Below are 20,683 nucleotides of genomic sequence, written 5' to 3'. Positions count from 1 at the left end.
TGGATAAAGTATGATATAAGACACCTCACCTTTTTCTGGTGTCTTCTTACTACTCACTTCTTTTGAAAAATGTTCTGATTTCTTAGTCTTTTCCTTTTCCCTTTTCTTTGAAAGAGTAGATGGTGCGTTTTCTTCCTGCTTTGTCACAGACTGTCTGTGGCCATCAGAAACTGTTTTGGATTTCTTTCCTTTTACTTCATGAACACCATGTACTTTTTTAGATCTTGACTCTGGCAATTTTGGTGTTTGCTCTTCATTTGCTTCCAAATTCCTGGATGCAACACCACACACTTCTTTGGTGTTCTTGAAGTCAACTTCTGTAGATCTTTGTTTGGTTTTTTTATGCAACTCATCCTTAGATTGTTCTAACATTGCATGCGACTCTTTACTTCGGTCTTTATTATGGGATTTCTCTTGTCTGTATGTACTGCAGTTCTGACTAATGCCTTTTGGAAAGGAAACTTTTTCCAAGTTGTCATTTCCTGTATGCCTTTGGTGTTTTGCATCTCTTATTGAATTATTCACTGCCTCACAAATGTCTGCATCATTAAGAGGTTCATTAGTTTCAATAGTATTTAGCTGACATTGCATTTGTTTTTTGTTATGATGGAATTCCCTGCCATCATTTGTACATTGTTTTAAAGACTCAATCTGTCTGTGTTTTTCTTCTGGATTGCACCCTTTCTCTGGCCTATACTTTTCTTTATCATGATTTAATGGTGTTCTATTTTCTTCTTTACCTACTACACATTTATCATCTTGTGTTGTAGCAGTATCATCCGTCCGAAGACTGCTGATCATGCTTGTTACCTGCTCTGTAACTGAGTCAGCTACTGTATAACTCACATCTCCAACAGCACTGGTTAGATCATCTACAGCATTGCTTATTGTATCAACCAGAGAAGACATAGAAGGAAGGCTCAGATTTTGTTGAAAATTTTTGAAAAATGCCATGTTTCAATTGTTAGTTAATTAATCAATTTTAAAGGAAGTGTTATTTATTTAACTTTACTGTACTACGTCCTGTCCTTTAACCTGAGGGCACTGTAGGTTGGTCATTCTCTGAATACTTCTATCTTAAAAGTATCAAGAGGAGCAAACATGTTCTATGTGTGATCACAATCAATAGTTTTCTTTCTCCCTTTTGCAAAATATTTAAACTCATCAACTAATCACATAAACAGACAGTTATAATATTATATGGAAAGTGGTGGATTTTACTCTACACCTGCAAAGAAAAAGTTTAACATATTTAAATAATATACTATAAATACATGTACATCATGTTACTATAAAACATTAACTTGCTCAATGGCATGCAACGCATATTCTCTCTGCCATTAAGAAACTATAAAGTATGCCATAGCGTGGACTTCAATCTTCACATTGGGTTCACGCAGAAATGCTATAATCTGGACAGAGATAAGCATAGAAGCCTGCTAAAGTCAATAGGTTTAAGTACTCCAAACTATGCTGGATCATGGTCATGGAATACAATTCAGCTTGATTAATATTACTGTGTGTTTTGTGACTGACTTCAATAAATTGTAGATTGTGTGCACTGTAAATAAAAGAAGTTCATCTTACCATTTCTGTGACAAATAAATATATAAGAATTTTGCCCCTTATGGTTGTAAATATACAATTATTCTGCTTCCCTAGTATATGCAGCACATATGTATAAGGACTTCTCATGTAATTATTCCTTTTAATTGTATTTGGGAAAGATAAAACTATTCATTTCTTTCCACTATCTAAAATATCAACTCCTAAACTATATTCAAAGATCCCCGCAACTACATAATTCTGATTAAGCACTACAGATGGATTTACAAAAATATTTTGGACATTACAAAGTATTTTCTTATTCAAGCCGAAATTTTATTCCTTTATATGATACTACTCTAGGGCCCTGCTATGCCTTTCAGGATTGTACACCACTGAATTTGATACTTACAAAGTTTGTCCTGTGAATTTTTTCTGGCACTGTATCGTGAATTGAGGTCTGGGAAGCCTCCAACATTTTCAAAACACATCTTCTTGTTAATATACAGAAAAAGAATCAACATCAGGATAATGAACAGCCCAACTGCCGACAGAAATCCAACCGCTTCAGGCGATACTAGAAAAAAACATAAACAATGATCAGCCAAAATATTTGATTAAGATCAACATATTTTATTAGTTAATCACACCCAGCCCCAAACTTGCACGCAGGTACATAATAGAATATAACAACCCAGTTTAAAGTAGCATAGACTACCCTCAAGGAAGAACTGGTTAACCCTACTGTAGAACTACACATTTTCCGCATATAAATCCTAACAATATCTGTTGGGATTCATCCCCACCCACACCAGGAATCTGAGGACTCCTCAGAGGAGTTGGATTCCTTTAAAGACCCCACACACTGAGGAGCTATCAGATCTCCCTGCCCGGACTGGAGGCCTCTACATCAGTTGCTGGGGTAGCGAGTCGGCTCTCAGAGCCCCCCATGAGCAGAGGTGATGGTGGCCAGACAGCAGCTTCTGCGCCAGCGGTAAAGTGCCTGGGCCAGCTACACATGAGACTAGTTGTGAGGAATGGGAAGCATGTGTAAGCACCTGCCCAGATTGGGAACTGGCTGAGAGCCAGGAAAGGATGGAACTTGCAGCTCCTATATAAACTCTCAGTCTTAGATTAAGTGCTACTGAAGCAACAGCTTCTATAGAACTTCAAACCTTTCTAAACCAGGGAAATGGACAGTCATATCTTAGAGAACAATATTTTAATAAACTATTTTTTAAAACAAAACAAACCCCAGCTATGGATATATGTAACAAAGATCCAGCCATTTCCTATTGCTCAATTTTCACTGTAAAATGAAATACCCTTCCATAAAAATCAAAACATTGAAATTGGCAATCAGACAAAAGTTATCACCAACAAATAATGAAACCACTCAATATGAGAACTACTGAGAAAACTTTTACTCAGTCATCTAGGGAAACAACTGTTTCTGTCTAGCATTTTACATATGTAAGAACATATTGAAGTTATTCCTGGTGATCTGTTTTTGGATGAAGAAACATATAGCAATCTTCTTCACAGACATTAAGTTTCATCTTTAATCATGTAATGGTTATCCTTACTCTGCACAAATACTATATTAATTGTACAAAACTCACTGCCTTCTAACTTACCCTGTTCCAAAGGGCAACTAGGACCAGCAAAGACAAAGGCTGCATTCAGATGTAATGTTAAAGTTTAGCATTACTAAGATTTAACATTATAAGAATGAACTTCAGGCAGCTCACAAGCTCCCTACCCATCCACCGCCTCCTGCTACACACCCATGAGATCTGAAACTTCCCCTTCTGTTTTAGATTAAACACAATTTAGTGTTGTGAATGAACCCTAAACTGGTTAATCTTAAAAAAAAAAAAAAAGGTAAATTGAAACAAGCCCCCTTCCTGAACTACAGTTTGAAGTTGGCTTGTTTCTGCTAATCATAGTAAAGATTAACCAGTTTGTATGAGTACAGATGACACAGCAAGCTGCAGTTAATCTATAATGGAAGTCAAAACTTCCAAACTCTTCCTCACATCTGCAATGGAGAAGCAGGAGGGAGCATGTGAGCCTGAAGATCGCTGTAGTTTGTTCATGTAATGCTAAACTATAGTTTAGTGTTACACCCAAACTGGCCCAGGATTCATGCTAATGACTAGAGTCCAGGATTCATGCTATTGACTAGCTACATGTTCCAAGGGCAGGCATATCAAGACTATAATATTATAATAACCTAGCCTAACGTCGATGCCAAGAACATTCATACACCTTTAACTCCCCTAATGCAGCATGACATCACCTGCCCGTTCTCTCCCAAGCCTTGTCATCCACTTCCACCCCAACCTGCTTGAACTAATCAGGGCTCCAGTTATGCCAGCCAGTAGATGAAGGGGGAAGGCAGTAAGACTAGGAAGAAGTACAAAGAAACATAGGAAGTTTATTTTTAAAAAAGCCTTGACCCCACTCCCCCACCCACCCCGATGTCCCTGGACTCTCCCCAGCCCAGCTCCTTCCCTCTGCTGCCCCCCGCTACTAGCAGGGAGGAGGGAAGAAGCCAGGATGGGTGCCACACCACCCACGGTCCTCGGGATCATCCCGGGACCACAGGAAAAAACAGGAAGTGTCCACAGATAACCCGGGGAAATGGAGGGACCCTACCTGCTCCCAGGATCCCCTGTGCATCATGCGGACACACAGGTACAATCCCCAGGAAAAAGACTGGTGTAGACATGCCCCAAGTCAGACCATTGGTCCATCTAGCTCAGTATTGTCTACACTAACTGGCAGCAGCTCTCCAGGCTTTCAGGTAAGAATCTCTCCCAGCCCTATCTGGAGATGCCAGAGATTGAACCTAAGAACTTTTGCATACAAAGCATGTGTCCTATCTCTCACCTCAGCAGGCGATTTAAATGTACATGAATGTTTTCTAGCTTTGAATCTGGCAAAGTTTTAACCCAGGCTTCCCCAACCTGGAGCCCTTTAGATGTGTTGGCCTGCAACTCCCATCATTCCCAGCCAGCATGGCAAGTGGTCAAGAATACTAGGAGTCAACATCCAAAACATTTGGAGGACACTGGGCTGGGGAAAGGCACTATAACATAAGGATATAAAGACATGAATGTCTTCTACCAAGACTTAATTTGAAGAAAATGGTGACAAAACTCTCACCAGGTAGAGTTCATTCTAAACATTCTTGGCCAATATCCTCCTAACGATCCAAGCACAAAGATGAACATGCAAGCAACACAAATCTGTAAGGTAGACAGGAGATATCAAATCTAATCTATTACAGGTATTTCTACTCACCAGACGTCACAAGAACCACTGTATCTTTGTAAAGTGGCTAAGGTCAGCAGGCAGAAATAATATATGCTTCCCCATAAGAGCCACACTGAATTTTTAACACTTTTTACAAAACGTTTAACAGCACATTAAGGCACGATGGCTACAGTAAATAAATTTTGCCCACCAGCATCACTTAGTCCTTTTGAGCTGTCCACATGATGTCCTCATGGTCTTGCAGTTGCCCCATGATTTCCCCCCTCTTTGCCCAGATTTTTTTTTTCATGAATTTCAGTATTTTTTTCTGGCACACCAAAGTACTGCAAAGAACCACTGGCGTGAGCTCTGTTTTCAAGATTTTGCAACCTTTCTGTGGGGATCTGATTCTGATGTTTCGGAACAGGTGTGTCTGTGTAGCACAATTTTGCTCTCCTTTATGTCATTTGATTTCCAATTGGTGTTGCACAAACACGGAAGTTTTCCCTTTATTTTTTTTATTTTTTATTTTGGTGGCATAGTACTTGCGCATTTCTGAACTTACCTCCTTTCGAAAACATGCATTTGCAAAATTCCACCATAAGTCTCACACAGTTCCTCCTCCTCATTAAAAACAAAAAAGGTGTGCACACAGGTGAATTGACTCATGCATGCCCACAGAGAGAGACAGAAGTGGGAGGAGGAAAATGGTAGTGGAAGATGGGTAAGAGGTTGCAGGGGAGAGGTACAAAGGGCAGGTACACAGAAGGGAGATTGTGTTACACACTGGAGGACAGGAGGAAAACTTTGGCAGTGTAATAGATACCATGAAAATCCCCATTTAAAGAAAAAATGGAACACATTGTGCTATGCCCACAAGACGACTACCGTGTGTTCAAACCCTTGGTCACTCTTGTTGATGACCTGTACTGAGGAATGCATTCCTACCGGTTGTCCTGAATCTCTCAGCAGATAACCATCAACCTTGGTATTCTTCAGGGATATCTTGCCACTGTGGGATTGGGGAGTACCATTTTGTAGTGGTTTCAATCTTTCCTACATGAATGGTCTGGAGAACTACAGCTGTACCCTATAGCCTTTGGCATGTGATGTAACAGAAGCTCCCATCTTTTCTCACAAGCTGTACCCATCTACATGAAATCACCAAGTCAAAATAATCCAGAGATCTGAGATATGACAGCCTTGCACGTAAGAACTAGCCTGGTAGCCATAGGCAACGACAATACAGAACATGGAAAAAGCAATGCTGGATCAGACTAATGGCCTATCTAGTCCAGCATTCTGTTCCCATGGTTGCCAACCAGATTCCCATGGGAAACCCACAATCAGACATGAGTGTAACAGGAACCTCCCGTTCATGTTCCCAGCAAATGCCATACAGAGCCCTACCACCTCTTATGCTGGAGGTAATATATAGTCATCATGACTAGTAGCCATTGGTAGCTTTTTCCACCGTGAATTTGTCCAATCCCTATTTAAAGCTGTCCAAGTTGGTGGCCATCACTATATCTTGTGGTAGTGAATTTCATAGTTTAAATATGCATTGTGTGAAGAAGTATTTCCTTTTATCTGACCTCAAACTCCCACTATTCAGCTTCATTGTATGACCCTGGGTTCTAATATTATGGGTAACCACTATCTCCACGTGCATAATTTTATACACCTCTATCATGTATAAACCTTTTTTCTAAGCTAAACAGTCCCAGGTGTTGTAACCTTTCCTAACGGGGGAGTTGCTTTCACATTATGGGCCTTGCTAGACCAGGCGTTAGCGCGGTGTGAGGCCCAGTTTCTCTCCTGTGCATCCAGATGACGCACAGGGGAATCCGGGGTCAGGCCGCGCTGAAACCTGCCTTAAGCCAGCATAAGCGAATTCGCTTATGGCCCGGCTTTTTCGCAGCCCCGGCCTGAGGCAGGGGCTGCGAAACGTCTAGCAGGGTCCGTGGCTTTTTGCGGCTGCTCACTTACTCGCGAGTAGCTGGGAAAAGCCACGGACTGGGCACAGCACTCATACGAGTGCTGTGCCCATCGGGCCGGGGGGGATCCTGGGGGGGGAGAGAGGGGCGGGGGGGAGGCTGGACCCGGCAGAAGAGAGGGGGGGAGAAGGCCGAGCATCGGGGATGGGGGCAAGGGAAAGAGAGCAGCCATCAGGGGCGAGGGATGGAAAGCCAGGGACACAACATCAGGGATGATGCGGGGGGGGGGGGGAAGCCAGGGACACGACATCGGGGATGGCGCGGGGGGAAGCCAGGGACACGGCATCGGGGATGGGGGGAGGACGGGCGAGCGAGGGGGGAGGGGGTCATCGGGCATTGGGGGAATCGGGCGGGGGGGCTTTATTGTTTTTTATGGCTCCTTTAAAAAAAAATGGCCGACGCTACGGGGCTTCCCGTTGCCCCGTGCGTCTGGAAGCTGGCGACGGCGCGCGCTAACTCTAGCGTGCCGTCGCCCCTCCTCCATGCCGGCTTATCCGGCAGGTCTAGCAAGGCCCTAAATGCCGCATTTCCCCTTCTCTAAACAAACTCATTGAAAGTGCTGGTTAGACACTGAAGCCAAACTGGAGGCTCACGTCTTCATTTAAAGAACCTGTAAACTACCATGAGTAGGGTGAAAAGTTCACAAAGATGCCTTGTGTAGAAAAGCCTAGAATCAACGTTTCATCAAGCTACCCACAAAGACCTCAAGATTCCAATCCTGTTCACTTATCACCAACTCATCCAATCAATGTAGAAGTCAAGCTAAAAAAAAAATTGCTCCAATGTGCATCATTTTACATTTGTTTACATTGAACTTGTATTTTCCATTTTAATGCCCCTTCTCCCAATTTGGAGAGATCCTTTTAGAGCTCTTCACAATCTCTTTTTGTTTTAACCACCCTAAAAAATTACAAGGGAATAATTTTGAGGATTTTTTTTCTTCCCATATCATAATGCTATTAATGGTCTTCTAATGAAGCTGAGGAGTGGGAGATTCAGGAAAGATAAAAGGAAGTACTTCTTCACACAGTGCATAGTTAAAACTGTTGAATTCCCTGCCACAAGATGTAGCAATGGCCACCAACTTGGACAGCTTTAAAAGGAGATTAGACAAATTCATGGAGCTACTAGACATGATGGCTGTATATTACCTCTAGTACCAGAGGCAATATGGCTCTCAATACTAGTTGCTGAGATGAGAGGGAAGGTGCTATTTGATTCATGTCCTGCATGTGGGCTTCCCACTGGGGCATCTGATTTGCCACTATGAAACAGAATGCTGTACAAGATGGGTCTTTGGTCTGATCCAGCACAGATCTTATGTTCTTAAGCAGTGTTTCATTCCCCTCGTCCTCATTGCAATCTGCAATGCCACTGTAGAGGAACTTTGAATTTAAAAAAAAATCCTATATGAGCAGAGCTGAAACACAAGAAAACAATTGAACCCACACCCCTTATTATAATAAGATTCACGGAATACAAACTGGAACAAATTAGGAGGCAAATTTACGTATCTTTATACCCCCTGAAGTTAATTGCAGCCTCAAATGCTTAAAGGTATTACTGATTTTTTTTAATTAATTTATGCTTAAAATAAAGATGATTATTCATTAAATATTCTTTGATTGGTGAACAGCCCTAGTTATGCCTATATGTATGTAAAAGTGTGGTGTTTATCACAACTATGAATCTACAATCGTAAAGCACTAAATTTAATATTAAACTAATTAGCAAACAGGTTGTTTTCAAAGCATAGAAATAAGTGTTATGCTCCATACAGTCCTTTGCAGAAGCTTTATATCCAAGGACATTTTGTAAGGTTAAGAGAACACAGCAATTAATACATTCCTAAAGAATGAAACTTTAGCTTCAGCTAGACTAGTTAATTATTTACCTACTTTAACACCAAATGCAAGTCTTTGGAAATTATCTGCCTTGTATCAATTTGCATACATGAACTCATCTTTAGGAGTATAAACAGCCGGAATATAGTATCTGAAGAAGACATGACGTCACTCTAATAGCTTTATTAAATCTATAACTCAGGGTACTTCCAGATAGAGCACCCTAGCACTACCAATGAAAAGGCATTGTGCATCTATGCTGTCTTTTTCTCTTTAATGGTTTACCCAATGTCTAGACCCACTCCACCCCCACCCAATAAAATTCCATGTCTGAGGCACGGCAATTGCAGGATAATGCCTTGTCTAGAAGCTCCTTCAGTGAAGACAAAAAATAGAATTAAGTGGCATTTCTATTTCCCTATGAAGGGTCACATACACTACAGTATATTGTGCTATATACACTCTTACACATAACATTAAGTATTTAACGTCTTATAAATGAACTACTAAGCAACATTAGTTCATGAACAGAAAGTAATAGAATTTATCACAATTATATACAGGATGCATTCCATTCAAAATCTATCTAAATTTATATCCTAATTAACGACCCAAGAGAACACTGCTCCCTGAAAAGTATTAAATTAGATATAGGACACATTTCATATTGACTATCAAATTCTTGGATTTTTAAAAATGAGATTGGGCACTTTTACTCAACATAGTGATAAAGAATTTGTGATAAACAATCTAGTGAACTTAAATAATCCAAGTACACACTTTCTATTCATCAAAAAATAACAGGTGAAAGAAATAAACTCAAATTTATATCATAAAGCATTATCAAGTGAAAACTCTAATACCCAACTGTACCAATACTACAAATGAATCCATAGGACATAATCTATACTAACAAAGGCAATATTTGGGAACTTACTAAATTTTTCTATCTCAAAACTTTATTTTCAAAATTAAAAATAAAACAAACCCTTTTAGAGCAGTTTTCTATGTCAGAAAATAAGTATATATTTTATATTTAAAATTCATTTTATTATATCTTTTCAAAAGCAAATTCAACTACATTGGGATACTGTCCTCATAGAGAGAAGCATTATTAATGACACTATTAAGACAAAACAATGACATATAATTATAACATTTGGAAACTTTTTTCTTTACTTACATAAAGTGTTGACTGTTCAATTGCCCAGTGATGTATGAAACTATATATTTATCTCACTGCATGTCAATGATAGTTTAATTATTAATGTTGCCAGTGCAATTGTATCTGCCTTGCGTACAAACTAAAGCAGGACAGACTTGATCGGAAAACCATGATGGTCTATATGAATGCATTCACATTTTTAAAATCAATTAAATATAAAACCTTATTGTGTTTTTATAATATTTAAATTGCAGGAGGGCAGAAATTGGCATTTTATATATATATACAAATTCTACATAACTAAATCACTATACTATTCTATTAATAGTAGCCCAGATTCTACTATTGTGAAATACGCATTAATTTCACATTAGTATACATTTCCAAAGTTTAAAATAGCATCCTAGAAATTTCTGACTTTTTAAGCCGCTTCTAAAAAATCCAATTTGTCAGAACAGTGTAAACCACTCTTTGCAGTTTTTACCCATGCATCTCTTCCTTTCATTCTCTACCACTTACTATGTTCCTAAAAAAATGTCACTGCCACATGCTACCCCACACTTTCCTCCTGCCTGGATGTCTGCCCCAACTGGAGAAACACAGTCACTATGTTTGCTATCTGTAGTCTTGTATTTGCTTTCTTAGCTTAATGGGCCAATACCATTTTAAGACAAAGGGAACCATTACCTGCCATAATGTTATCCCAATTGCTGGTCCCTGTGTTAAATCGGTAGCGCAGGCATCTTGGACAGCACTGACACTGTGCCACAGTAATAGGGTGACGATATGGAAAGGAAGACAGGGCTCAAGTATCTTTAACAGTTGAATAGAAAAGGGGAATTTCAGTAGGTGCCATTTGTATGCATGCAGCACCTGGTGAAATTCCCTCTTCATCACAACAATTAAAGCTGCAGGAGCCCTGCCCTCTTTTTCAGAGTGATCAGCTACAAAAGAGGGAAGGGCTTCTGCAGCTTTAACTGTTGTGATACAGAGGGAATTTCACCAGGTGCTGTATGCATACAAATGGCACCTGCTGAAATTCCTTTTCTATTCAAATGTTAGATACAGGAGCTCTGTCTTTCTTTTATTATTGTCACCCTACACAGGAAAGCAAGACAACAATAGTGGCAGGAAGATGAGGAAGCAACATGTTCCTGCAGCTAATATTACTTACCCTAGGCAGACAAACAAATAGCACTGTACATTATAGATGTGCAAGCTTCCCATCATTGTCAAGAACAAATCCTGTCAGACTAATCTGATCTCATTTTTTGATCGAGTAACCTCTCTTGTGTACTGTGGGAATGCTGTGGACGTAATAGATCTTCTCTTCAGCAAAGCTTTTGACAAAGTGCCCCATTTCATTCTGATTAGCAAACTAGCTAAAAGTGGACTAGATGGAACTATTAGGTGTATCCACAGTTGGCTACAGGATCGAAGTCGAAGAGTGCTTCTTCTCAAACTGGGGAGAGGTAACGTGTGGGGTACCGCAAGGCTCAATTCTGGGCCCAGTTCTCTCCAACATTTTTATTAATGGTTTGAATGAGGACGTGCAGGGAATGCTTATCAAATTTGCAGATGACAAAAAATTGGGTGGGATAGCTAATATCCTGGAAGAAAGAAGCAAACTTCAAAGTGATCTTGATAGGCTGGAGTGTTGAGCTGAAAACAACAGAAGGAAATTTAATAGGGATAAATGCCAAGTTCTACATCTAGGAAATAGAAACCAAATGCAGTTACAAGATGGGGGATACTTGGCTCAGCAATACTACAAATGAGAAGAATCTTGGAATTGTTGTAGATCACAAGCTGAATATCAGCCAAAAGTGTGATGTGACTTCAAAAAAAGCAAATGCTATTTTGGGATGCATTAATAGAAATACAGCTTCCAAATCACATGAGGTACTAGTTCCCCTCTATTCTGTACTGGTTAGGCCTCATCTTGAGTACTGCACCCAGTTCTGCACACCACACTTCAAGAAGGATGCAGACAAGCTGGAGGGGGTTCAGAGGAAGGCAACACGGATGATCAGGGGTCTGGAAACAAAACCCTATGAGGAGCGACTGAAACAACTGAGCATGTTTAGCCTTGAGAAGAGAAGACTGAGGGGAGACATAATAGCACTCCTCAAATACTTGAAAGGTTGTCACACAGAGGAAGGCCAGGGTCTTGTCTCAATCATCCCAGCGTACAGGACACGGAATAATGGGCTCAAGTTAGAGGAAGCCAGATTCCAGCTGGACACCAGGAAAAACTTCCTGACTGCTGGGGCGGTACAACAATGGAACCAGTTACCTAGGGTGGTAGTGGGCTCTCCCACACTACAGGCATTCAAGAGGCAGCTGGACAGCCATCTGTCAGGGATGCTTTAGGGTGGATTCCTGCACTGAGCAGGGGTTTGGACTCAATGGCTTTATAGGCCCCTTCCAACTCTACTATTACATGATTCTATGATCCTCTGAATAACTAGAAAATAAACAGGTTTACTTCTGGGGGGAAATAGAAATAATGTTTTATTTCCTGGGCCAATCCAAGGTTCAGTAAATAACTAACCTTGCTCAGTCCTCAAAGCACTTTCCCTATTAGCCCCCTCCCCATTTCTTCAAACACCCTTCTCCCCTTCCTCTTAAGGCCTTATCCTGGCTGAGTAGTCCTGATGGGAGGAGAGATAGAATGCACAGTAAGAGGGAAGGAGGGAGACACCTCCCACTGTTCCATACAAAAAAAAATAAAGTTTTTAATAATCACTGCCTGTTTCTGAGTACAATTAGTACTGCTCACCACATTATCATCATAATCATCATTAAAATTTTCTATGTGCTGTACAGATATTAAAAAATAACACAGCCCCTGTTCACATTCTAAGAGACATGATACAAAAAAAAATAGATCTAAGATTTAAAAGATGACTTCCTGAAGAACCCCAAAACATTATACACTGGAATCGACCCATACACATCGCTGTAAAGCATTTACCATTACTATTCTCACTCAGGCTCGGGTAATTAAGGAAATTTACACAAAGCTCTTGAAGATAGTTTTCATATAAATGTCAAGAGTATCCTTATTCAAATTATTAATGGTACTGTTATAGACCATAGTTTTCATGTTAAAATCTTCTGACACATTTTATAAATTAGCCATTAGATGGCACTATAGGTCAACTAGATTACAGAGGCTCCAAACCTACATTATTGAAGGCTTTTATTTCAGTGGGTAGCAAATTAGTACCTGAGTTATACACTTTGACAGTTCAAATATTGTGCAGGATGTGGCTAATTTTAAGCACTTTTAAAGCCTATTCATTTCAAATGGATATATTTAAGTGTGTAACTTGAAATCAACAGGCCTTTAAGGCTACAAACCTATACACTCAAAACAAAATGGCAAGGTGGACCATAAGAAAAATCCCAAATCCATATTAATCTAATACCTTTATTAGGCCAGTCAGAAGATCACAAAAACTGTGCAAGCTTTTAAGATCTCTTCATTAGGCAAGATCTTACAAAAAGCAGGTCCCCGTCTTGACGGTGGCGGGTCTGCGCCTCGAGGCCCCGGGTTGCCGAATTGGCGCTGCATGGGAAGGAGCGCCACTGCACAGTTGCCGCTGCCGCTACTGCCAGATCAAACACCAAGGAGCGGGGAGGGACAGGGCAGGCGGCTCTCCTCCCTCTGACCTTGCTCTGGCTGCCCCGTTCCTCTCCCCTCCGGGGTTTTTTATCTGTCAATGTGAACCTTCACATCTACAGATTAATTTTTAAAAAAAAAATGGGGAGGGGAAACGAATGGGGCAGCCAGAGCAAGGTCAGAGGGAGGACAGCTGGCTGCCCCGTTCCTCACCCCTCCCCAGTGCTCGGCCCCCGTTCCTCAACCCTCCTCGGTGCTTGGCCCAGCAGCAGCGGCGACCTCCTGGCTGCCGCGGTCCTCTCCTCCCCCCCCCTATTTTTTTTACCTGCAGATATAAACCTTCACATCTACAGATTAATTTTAAAAAACAGGGGAAGAGGAATGGGGCAGCCAGAGGGGAGGTCAGAGGAAGGAGAGCTGGCTGCCCCGTTCCTCCCCCTTCCCCAGTGCTTGGCCCAGCAGCAGCAGAGGCCTCCCTGCTGCCCCATTCCTCTCCTCCCACCCACCCCGTGTTTGTTTATTTATTTATTTATTTATTTACAGTGTGGAGCCCAAGTTGGAGCTCCCTGCCTACCCCCTTCCCTGTCCAGCCCAGCCGATTGCGACCAATCAGGGGGCGCCATCAGCTCCGCAACCAAAAAAGTCAGGGTTAATGCCCGACTTTTTTAAAGCGGAGTTTCTGGGGTTTGCCTCCAGATGGCTTCACAATGGTGGCTGCGTCATGTAGATGACCTGCTGCCACTCCGAATCCATCCCGGGGCAAACTGTCGGTCAAGACAAGCCCCAGGTTGGACAGACTTAGGGGACTTAAAAACCCCTGATATTCAGAGTTCCATGGTGAAGTGGGAGGAGGGCCCTGCAGACATTCAAATTAGGCTCTAAAGGTCATGTGATGATTACAAGGTTGGACCTGGAGCTGCTCCTCTACTAGCTAATAACAAGATAAGGAAACAATGTTGGATCCCCCATTCTGGGAATATAAAATCCAGTCATTGCTCAGACGTGGGCCTCTTTTACAAGAGGATAACCTTGGGCTCATCTACACCAAGCAGGATATTCCACTATGAAAGTGGTATGAAAGAGGTATATAAAAGGCAGGAGCCACACTACTGCTTTATAGCACTATTGAAGTGCACTGCAGGATCTACACTATTGGTTTATAGTGGTACTGAAGTGCATTGGCAACTGTTGGGGCCCATGACACAACTACTGTACACCAAGCAGGATATAACACTATGAAAGTGGTATGAAAGCAGTATATAGCATGTGTCAACGGCCCCCAACAGTTGTCAGTGCACTTCAATACCGCTACAAAGCAGTAGTGTGGCTCCTGCCTTTTATATTGTTTTCATAGTGGAATATCCTGCTTGGTGTAGATGAGTCCAGAGAGGAACTGTGCAGTTTTTATGTTAACCAGCTTGGAGATAATTTCAGGTGTTGTACTAGGTATTACACTAATGTGGATTTTGGAATCCTATACAAAGTTACCTGGGAATAGGTCCCACTGAATGCTGCTTACTTCTGAGTAGACATGTATAGGTTTGCACTGCACAGTGCTTAACTATAGGTGGATCATGCTCATACTTCCCTGCACTGTGGATATAAACACAGATTTATAAAGATAACTTGACTTTACCATCATCCTCAGTCAGCATTAATCCATGCAACAAGCCTATATATATCATGAGTGAGAATAACTACTGTATATTTAAGTTCCTAATAGTTTATCCTTATTGATAAATGTTTTGCATTAAATTTGTGAATTCCATTAATGAGCAAGGCAATATATCACATCATATACCTACATTCCATTTACTTTAGTGACATGTGCACATAAATGTGGTTTGAATCAGTGACTATGTCCAAATCATGTTTAAAACATTTAAGTAAAAATAACTATTAGCCATAGATTATTATTGATTACATCCACCACAAATCTGTTTATCAAAACACTGGCTTGTATTGAATGGTGTCCTTCCATCAGGGCAATGGACAATGCTAGTGGATCAAATTTCCCCTCTTTCCTGCAGGCCCCCTCTACATGGACCCCAGATCTGCTCCAGAGGGTTGGGGGATCCCTTGAGCCAAATTTGGTGGGTGGGGAGAGAAAGGAAACTCCTATTGAATGAGCAGAGGTGGGATTGCATAACACTGGATTTTGTGTCATCTAATGAACCTTTTAGTTGCTGCTCTATGAAACTGAAAACTCTAGGGAAGGGACATACCTCTATTAAACTGGATCATTTATACTCAATCATTTCTAACATGTTAGTCTGATATGTTCTAGATTATATACAGCCCCATTCATAACTCAGGGCTAATTTATATACCAACCATTACAGTGTACCTGAGTCACACACCATACAAGTAGCATCTATTTGTAGGAACCACATGGGATTGTTGGAAACATGATTACTCCCACAATGTTAAAGCTAGTGTGAGGAATGACCATATTATCCACTGATTTTACAAGGCTCCTGCAAATAAACGGTACCAGTGTGCAATGGGACCTCATGATGCATGAGTCACTCTTATATCAATTCAGAATAGTAAGAAAGAAATCAGACTTCAGCATACATCAGTTAACCCATCAGTTAATTTCATTCCACTGAAGTCAATGGTGCTAAAACTAGCCTAAACTCAGATATTTCAGTGTCTATGGATTGTGGGTGAAGCTGTGTGTCTCATAAGCAAAGATCAGGACAGATTTAGCTACATCATGACAACAGTGTCTATAGAACAGATGATAAATTTCATTAAAAAAAAAAGGGAAAAAAAGAGCCAGATAATTTAAGCAAATGAGTCACAGCAGAATGAATGATGGGCTTAAAAGGGATCCCCTGGGGAAGATGCTGTAAATATATATTCCTTAAAATCTCCAAGGAAGGAGCTTCCATAGCTACCCTAAATAGATCCCCACTTTAATATTAAATGACACTTTGGGAAGTTGAATACTTTTCAAAACTGTTACCTTCAAAATGTTCTGAAGCACTAATATTTTAGGATTGTATGCAATGGTGTCCATCCACTAATGGAACAGCATCTGTTGGCAGAATAGATTCCACCTCCCCCTTGTAGCCTCCTGTCCCCAGCCAGCCAGCTCTGCTAACTGCACATTCACACAATGTTGGATTTCAGCCATAGTGATTTATAACATTATTAAAGTCCCAATTTCTAGTTTATTATAATTATATCTAAACATACATTATCCAACTTTCTTAACACTATGTAATTTTGCTTTACAGAGAAAGATTATCTACAGTTTAAAACTAAGGAACATTCGTCATCTTTAGTATTTTCATATATGCGAGCCACAAAATAGTAAGAGTTAATTACTTTTCTTATTTTTTTCTTTTGAGCCATGTTACCTATGTCAAAGGTGCTTGTCAGGTTCTCTACCATTCTTCGCACTCTCATGTACTCTAACTACAACCAGCAGAAGTTCTATAAACTAGATAAAATGGGGTGGGGGAAGAAACTCAATTACTTTCTTGTCTTCAAACACCATACATTTTAACAATGTTGTGCAGAAAAATAATTCTTTTAAGTAATACGAGGCCTCTATCCTGTGCTGAGGGAACCATCTAGCAGCTGTTACCACCTCCCCTCTACCCAAAACAAGGCTGCTTTGGCTTGGGGAACGGGAAGTAGCAGGGAGCACCGGGGGGGGGGGGAGTCCCAATTTAAGGAAAGGCCAATTTGAGGGGGGGGGAACAGTGCCTGCCTTGGATTGAGACTGCTCTATGTTGAACAGGAGAACTTACATATCGGAGTACCACCACTTAAAATCAGAGGCCCATCCCTAGGTATTAACAGAACGGTTATGTTTATAAATCCTTCAGTTTACAACATAATTTACATCTAGCATGCACCTATGTGATAAACTAGCATATACCTGTGTATACAAATCAGTTTAAACATCTTATATAATATATATTTATGACAGAGATAGACTAAATATATGTTTAGAGCTAAACATTTCAGCTTCCGCCTTCATCAGTAGCTGTGATGTTAAATGGATTACAGGAGTGGTAGTTTGAAATACAGTGAAATAAACATTCCTAAAGAGAAAAAAAACACAGAGGTATGATTTGGTTATGAATTGTCCTCTAGATTAAGGCTATTTGGACTAGGAGTTCTGAATCTGTAGATCCACAAGTTTTCCCTTTTGTAAAGCATGTCAGTGTCTGTTATTTGTTCAACTGGAAGCAATTGTAAATCATAGAGACAATGTAAAGGTGAGTGAAAATGTCTTGCAACAGGCTGCTCTAGTTTTTTTGGTAAAAAACAGAGATTTGTGGTTATGGAATCTTGTTCTTAGGTCATCCAAACCCAGTCTTAGTGTGTCACGTGAACCATTCCTAACCATGGTGTCTACATATCCTCAGTTCAAACACGCTCACTAACCATTTGCTGCAAAAGGGTTAGTGGCCTAACCATGGCTTAGTGTGTTGTCTGAACAGGCCCATCTTGTTTAAGTACAGATTTAATTAACAATTCATGCAAATTCGGTGGTTTTCTGAATGTGGTGCATGGTGAAGAATTAATGGCTTCCATTAAATGAGCACAATAGGATATAATAGGGTAAGGACAGGTTGCTTACCTGTAACTGTGGTTCTTCGAGTGGTCATCTGTGCAGTCACGCATATGGACTCGGTGCCTGTGCGAAGCCCCGCTTCGGAAATTTTCTATAGCTAAAAGGCATTTTGGGCGGGAAACCATCCCCTCTCTACTGCGCATGTGCAGGAGGGTTCCCACCCAGAATCCCCAGTTCTTCTGAGACTTAAAAGCCTCGTCTGAGGAATATAGACACCTGTAGGTGTACCTGAAAAAAGTACTAACAGTAGGATTAGTAACAAATGATGGACACCAAGTGGGGAGTATGGTGGGTGGGTTGTGTGACTGCACAGATGACCACTCGAAGAACCACAGTTACAGGTAAGCAACCTGTCCTTCTTCGTGGTCTCTGTGCATCACACATATGGGCGATTAGCAAGCTTTATTCACCGGAGGAGGGTTGGTGTCCTCAGGTGAAGACAGATGACAACACGGCTCTGCCAAAGGAGCAGTCGGACCTTGACCTGACGTCCAGTTTGTAGTGTGATACAAACATCATCAGTCGGGCCCATGTCGCTGCCTTACATATTTCCGGGATCGTAACACCACGATGAAAGGCAGAGGAAGTGGAGACAGCTCTAGTAGAGTGCCCTCTGACTGAATTTGGGGGTCTAACTTCTGCAATTGGTAAGCTAGGATAATACATTGCACCAACCATGAGGAGAGTCTCTGAGCTGATACTGGTAAGCCTTTTTTGTTTTGTCCATGACACACAAATAGGCGTTGTGACTGGCGGAAAGAGGCAGTGCGATCACTGTAAAAAGCTAAAGCCCTTCTGACATCTAATAATTGCAAGGTCCGTTCCAACGGAGATGAAGGTGCTGGGGAAAAAGTTGGTAAGATAATGTCTTGGTTGACATGAAAACTGGAGACCACTTTAGGAAGGAATTGGGCATCAGGACAAAGTACTACTTTATCAAAATGGAATATGAGGTAAGGTTCATCTATCCTTAATGCACACAGTTCACCAGCACGTCTTGCTGACGTGATTGCCACCAAGAAAACCACCTTCAAAGTCAGGAGGTGCAGGTCAGTGGTTGCCAAAGGTTCAAATGGCTTATTTGAAAGTGCATGTAGGACCACTGATAGGCTCCAAGAAGGTGAAAATGTTCTTACTGGTGGATTCAGATTTAACAAACCTTTCAAGAAACGTTTAACCGTAGGATGGGAGAAAACAGTAAGACCGTCAATACGGTCATGAAACATGGATATAGATGCCAAATACACCTTTAAAGAGGAAACTTTTAAACCCCTGTCAACCAACATTAGTAAAAATGACAGGATGTGATTAATAGAGCAGCTTGAAGGTAAGAATCCATGTTCAGATGCAAAGTTAGTAAATGTAGACCATTTCCTGTTATAGTTCTGCCTTGTCGACAGTTTTAGCGCTGCATCCAAAACCTCTTGGATCTTAGCTGTCAGACCTCTATCCTTTACTGAGGGGTCAACCTCCACGCTGTCATGTGAAGGGTGTCGAGGTCTGGATGGCATATCCGGCAGTGATCCTGGGATAGAAGGTCTCGCTTCATTGGTAGACGTAGAAAGTGACCCTGTGACCTGTTGAGAAGGGTTGCAAACCAGTTCTGTCTGGGCCACCAGGGAGTTAGAATTATGCAGTTCGCATTGTCGTGAATAATCTTGGCGAGGATTCTCGTTATTAGAGGGAATGGGGGAAATAGGTATAAGAGGTGACTGTTCCACCTGTGGAGGAATGCATCTCCCAATGATTTCCTTCCTATTCCTGCTCTGTTGCAGGATTGGTGACACACTGTGTTGCTCTTTGTCGCAAACAGATCTATGTGTGGCTGTCCCCAAAGGTGAAATAGTTCCCTGATGACCTGAGGATGAATGCACCATTCGTGGACTATCGACAAGTGCCTGCTGAGATTGTCTGCCAGCGTGTTGGACAGACCGGCTATATGAACTGCAGTCAGGAACAGTCGACGTCGAATGCACCATTCCCATATGTGTATGGTGAGTTTTGCTAGGGATAAAGACTTTGTGCCTCCCTGTTTGTTGATGTAAAAGACAACTATTGTGTTGTCTGATGTCACTTGAATGTGGTGGTTGTATATCATGGCTTCGAATGCCTTGAGGGCCTTTTGGACTGCTAGCAGCTCGAGGTAGTTGATGTGCGCCCTTCTCTCTGTCACAGACCAGGTGCCTTGTACTCTTAGGGAGTCGAGATGGGCTCCCCATCCTGTTGTTGAGGCATCTGTTGTGATCGACTTCGTTGGCATTGATAGTTGGAACGATACGCCTTTCAGTAGGTTGTGATGGTCCGTCCACCATTTTAGGGATTTGGTTACCGTCGGTGGTAAGGAGAGAAAAGTACCCTTGGTGTTCTGTAATGGGTTGAATACTCTGGTGAACCAGAGTTGCAAGTGTCGCATTTTGAGTTTTGCGAACGGTACGACCATGGTGGTTGAAGCCATCAGCCCCAGGAGTCTTTGGATTGTATATGCGGTGGTGGTTCTTTGTTTGGAGAGGTCGTTTGCTAGTCTCTGGATAGCAATGGCTCTTTCAATTGGTAAGAACGCTTTGGTGGTGTGCGAATCCAAGATTGCACCTATAAATTTTATGGTTCTGGTAGGTGTGAGGGTAGACTTTTCGATATTTATTAATA

The 20,683-nt window shown here is 41.4% G+C and overlaps 1 protein-coding gene across 3 annotated transcripts in view; it reads right to left on the bottom strand.

Annotated features, from left to right (window-relative positions):
- The window catches only part of SYT14 (synaptotagmin 14), a 106,149-nt gene that overhangs the window by 65,884 nt on the left and 19,582 nt on the right, over positions 1-20,683 (bottom strand). For 2 of the 3 annotated variants that reach the window (XM_063124013.1, XM_063124011.1), the window contains exon 3: positions 1,958-2,122. In XM_063124013.1, coding sequence (XP_062980083.1) covers positions 1,958-2,122 — 165 coding nt within the window. Of the gene's footprint in view, positions 1-1,957; positions 2,123-16,808; positions 16,892-20,683 lie in introns of all 3 variants that reach the window. The other variant, XM_063124012.1, reaches the window with a different exon arrangement.

Source organism: Elgaria multicarinata, chromosome 4, assembly GCF_023053635.1.
Source record: "Elgaria multicarinata webbii isolate HBS135686 ecotype San Diego chromosome 4, rElgMul1.1.pri, whole genome shotgun sequence".
NCBI classification, from domain to species: domain Eukaryota; kingdom Metazoa; phylum Chordata; class Lepidosauria; order Squamata; family Anguidae; genus Elgaria; species Elgaria multicarinata.
Note: the sequence above shows the minus strand (reverse complement) of the source record. Positions and strands in the feature narration are given on the sequence as shown.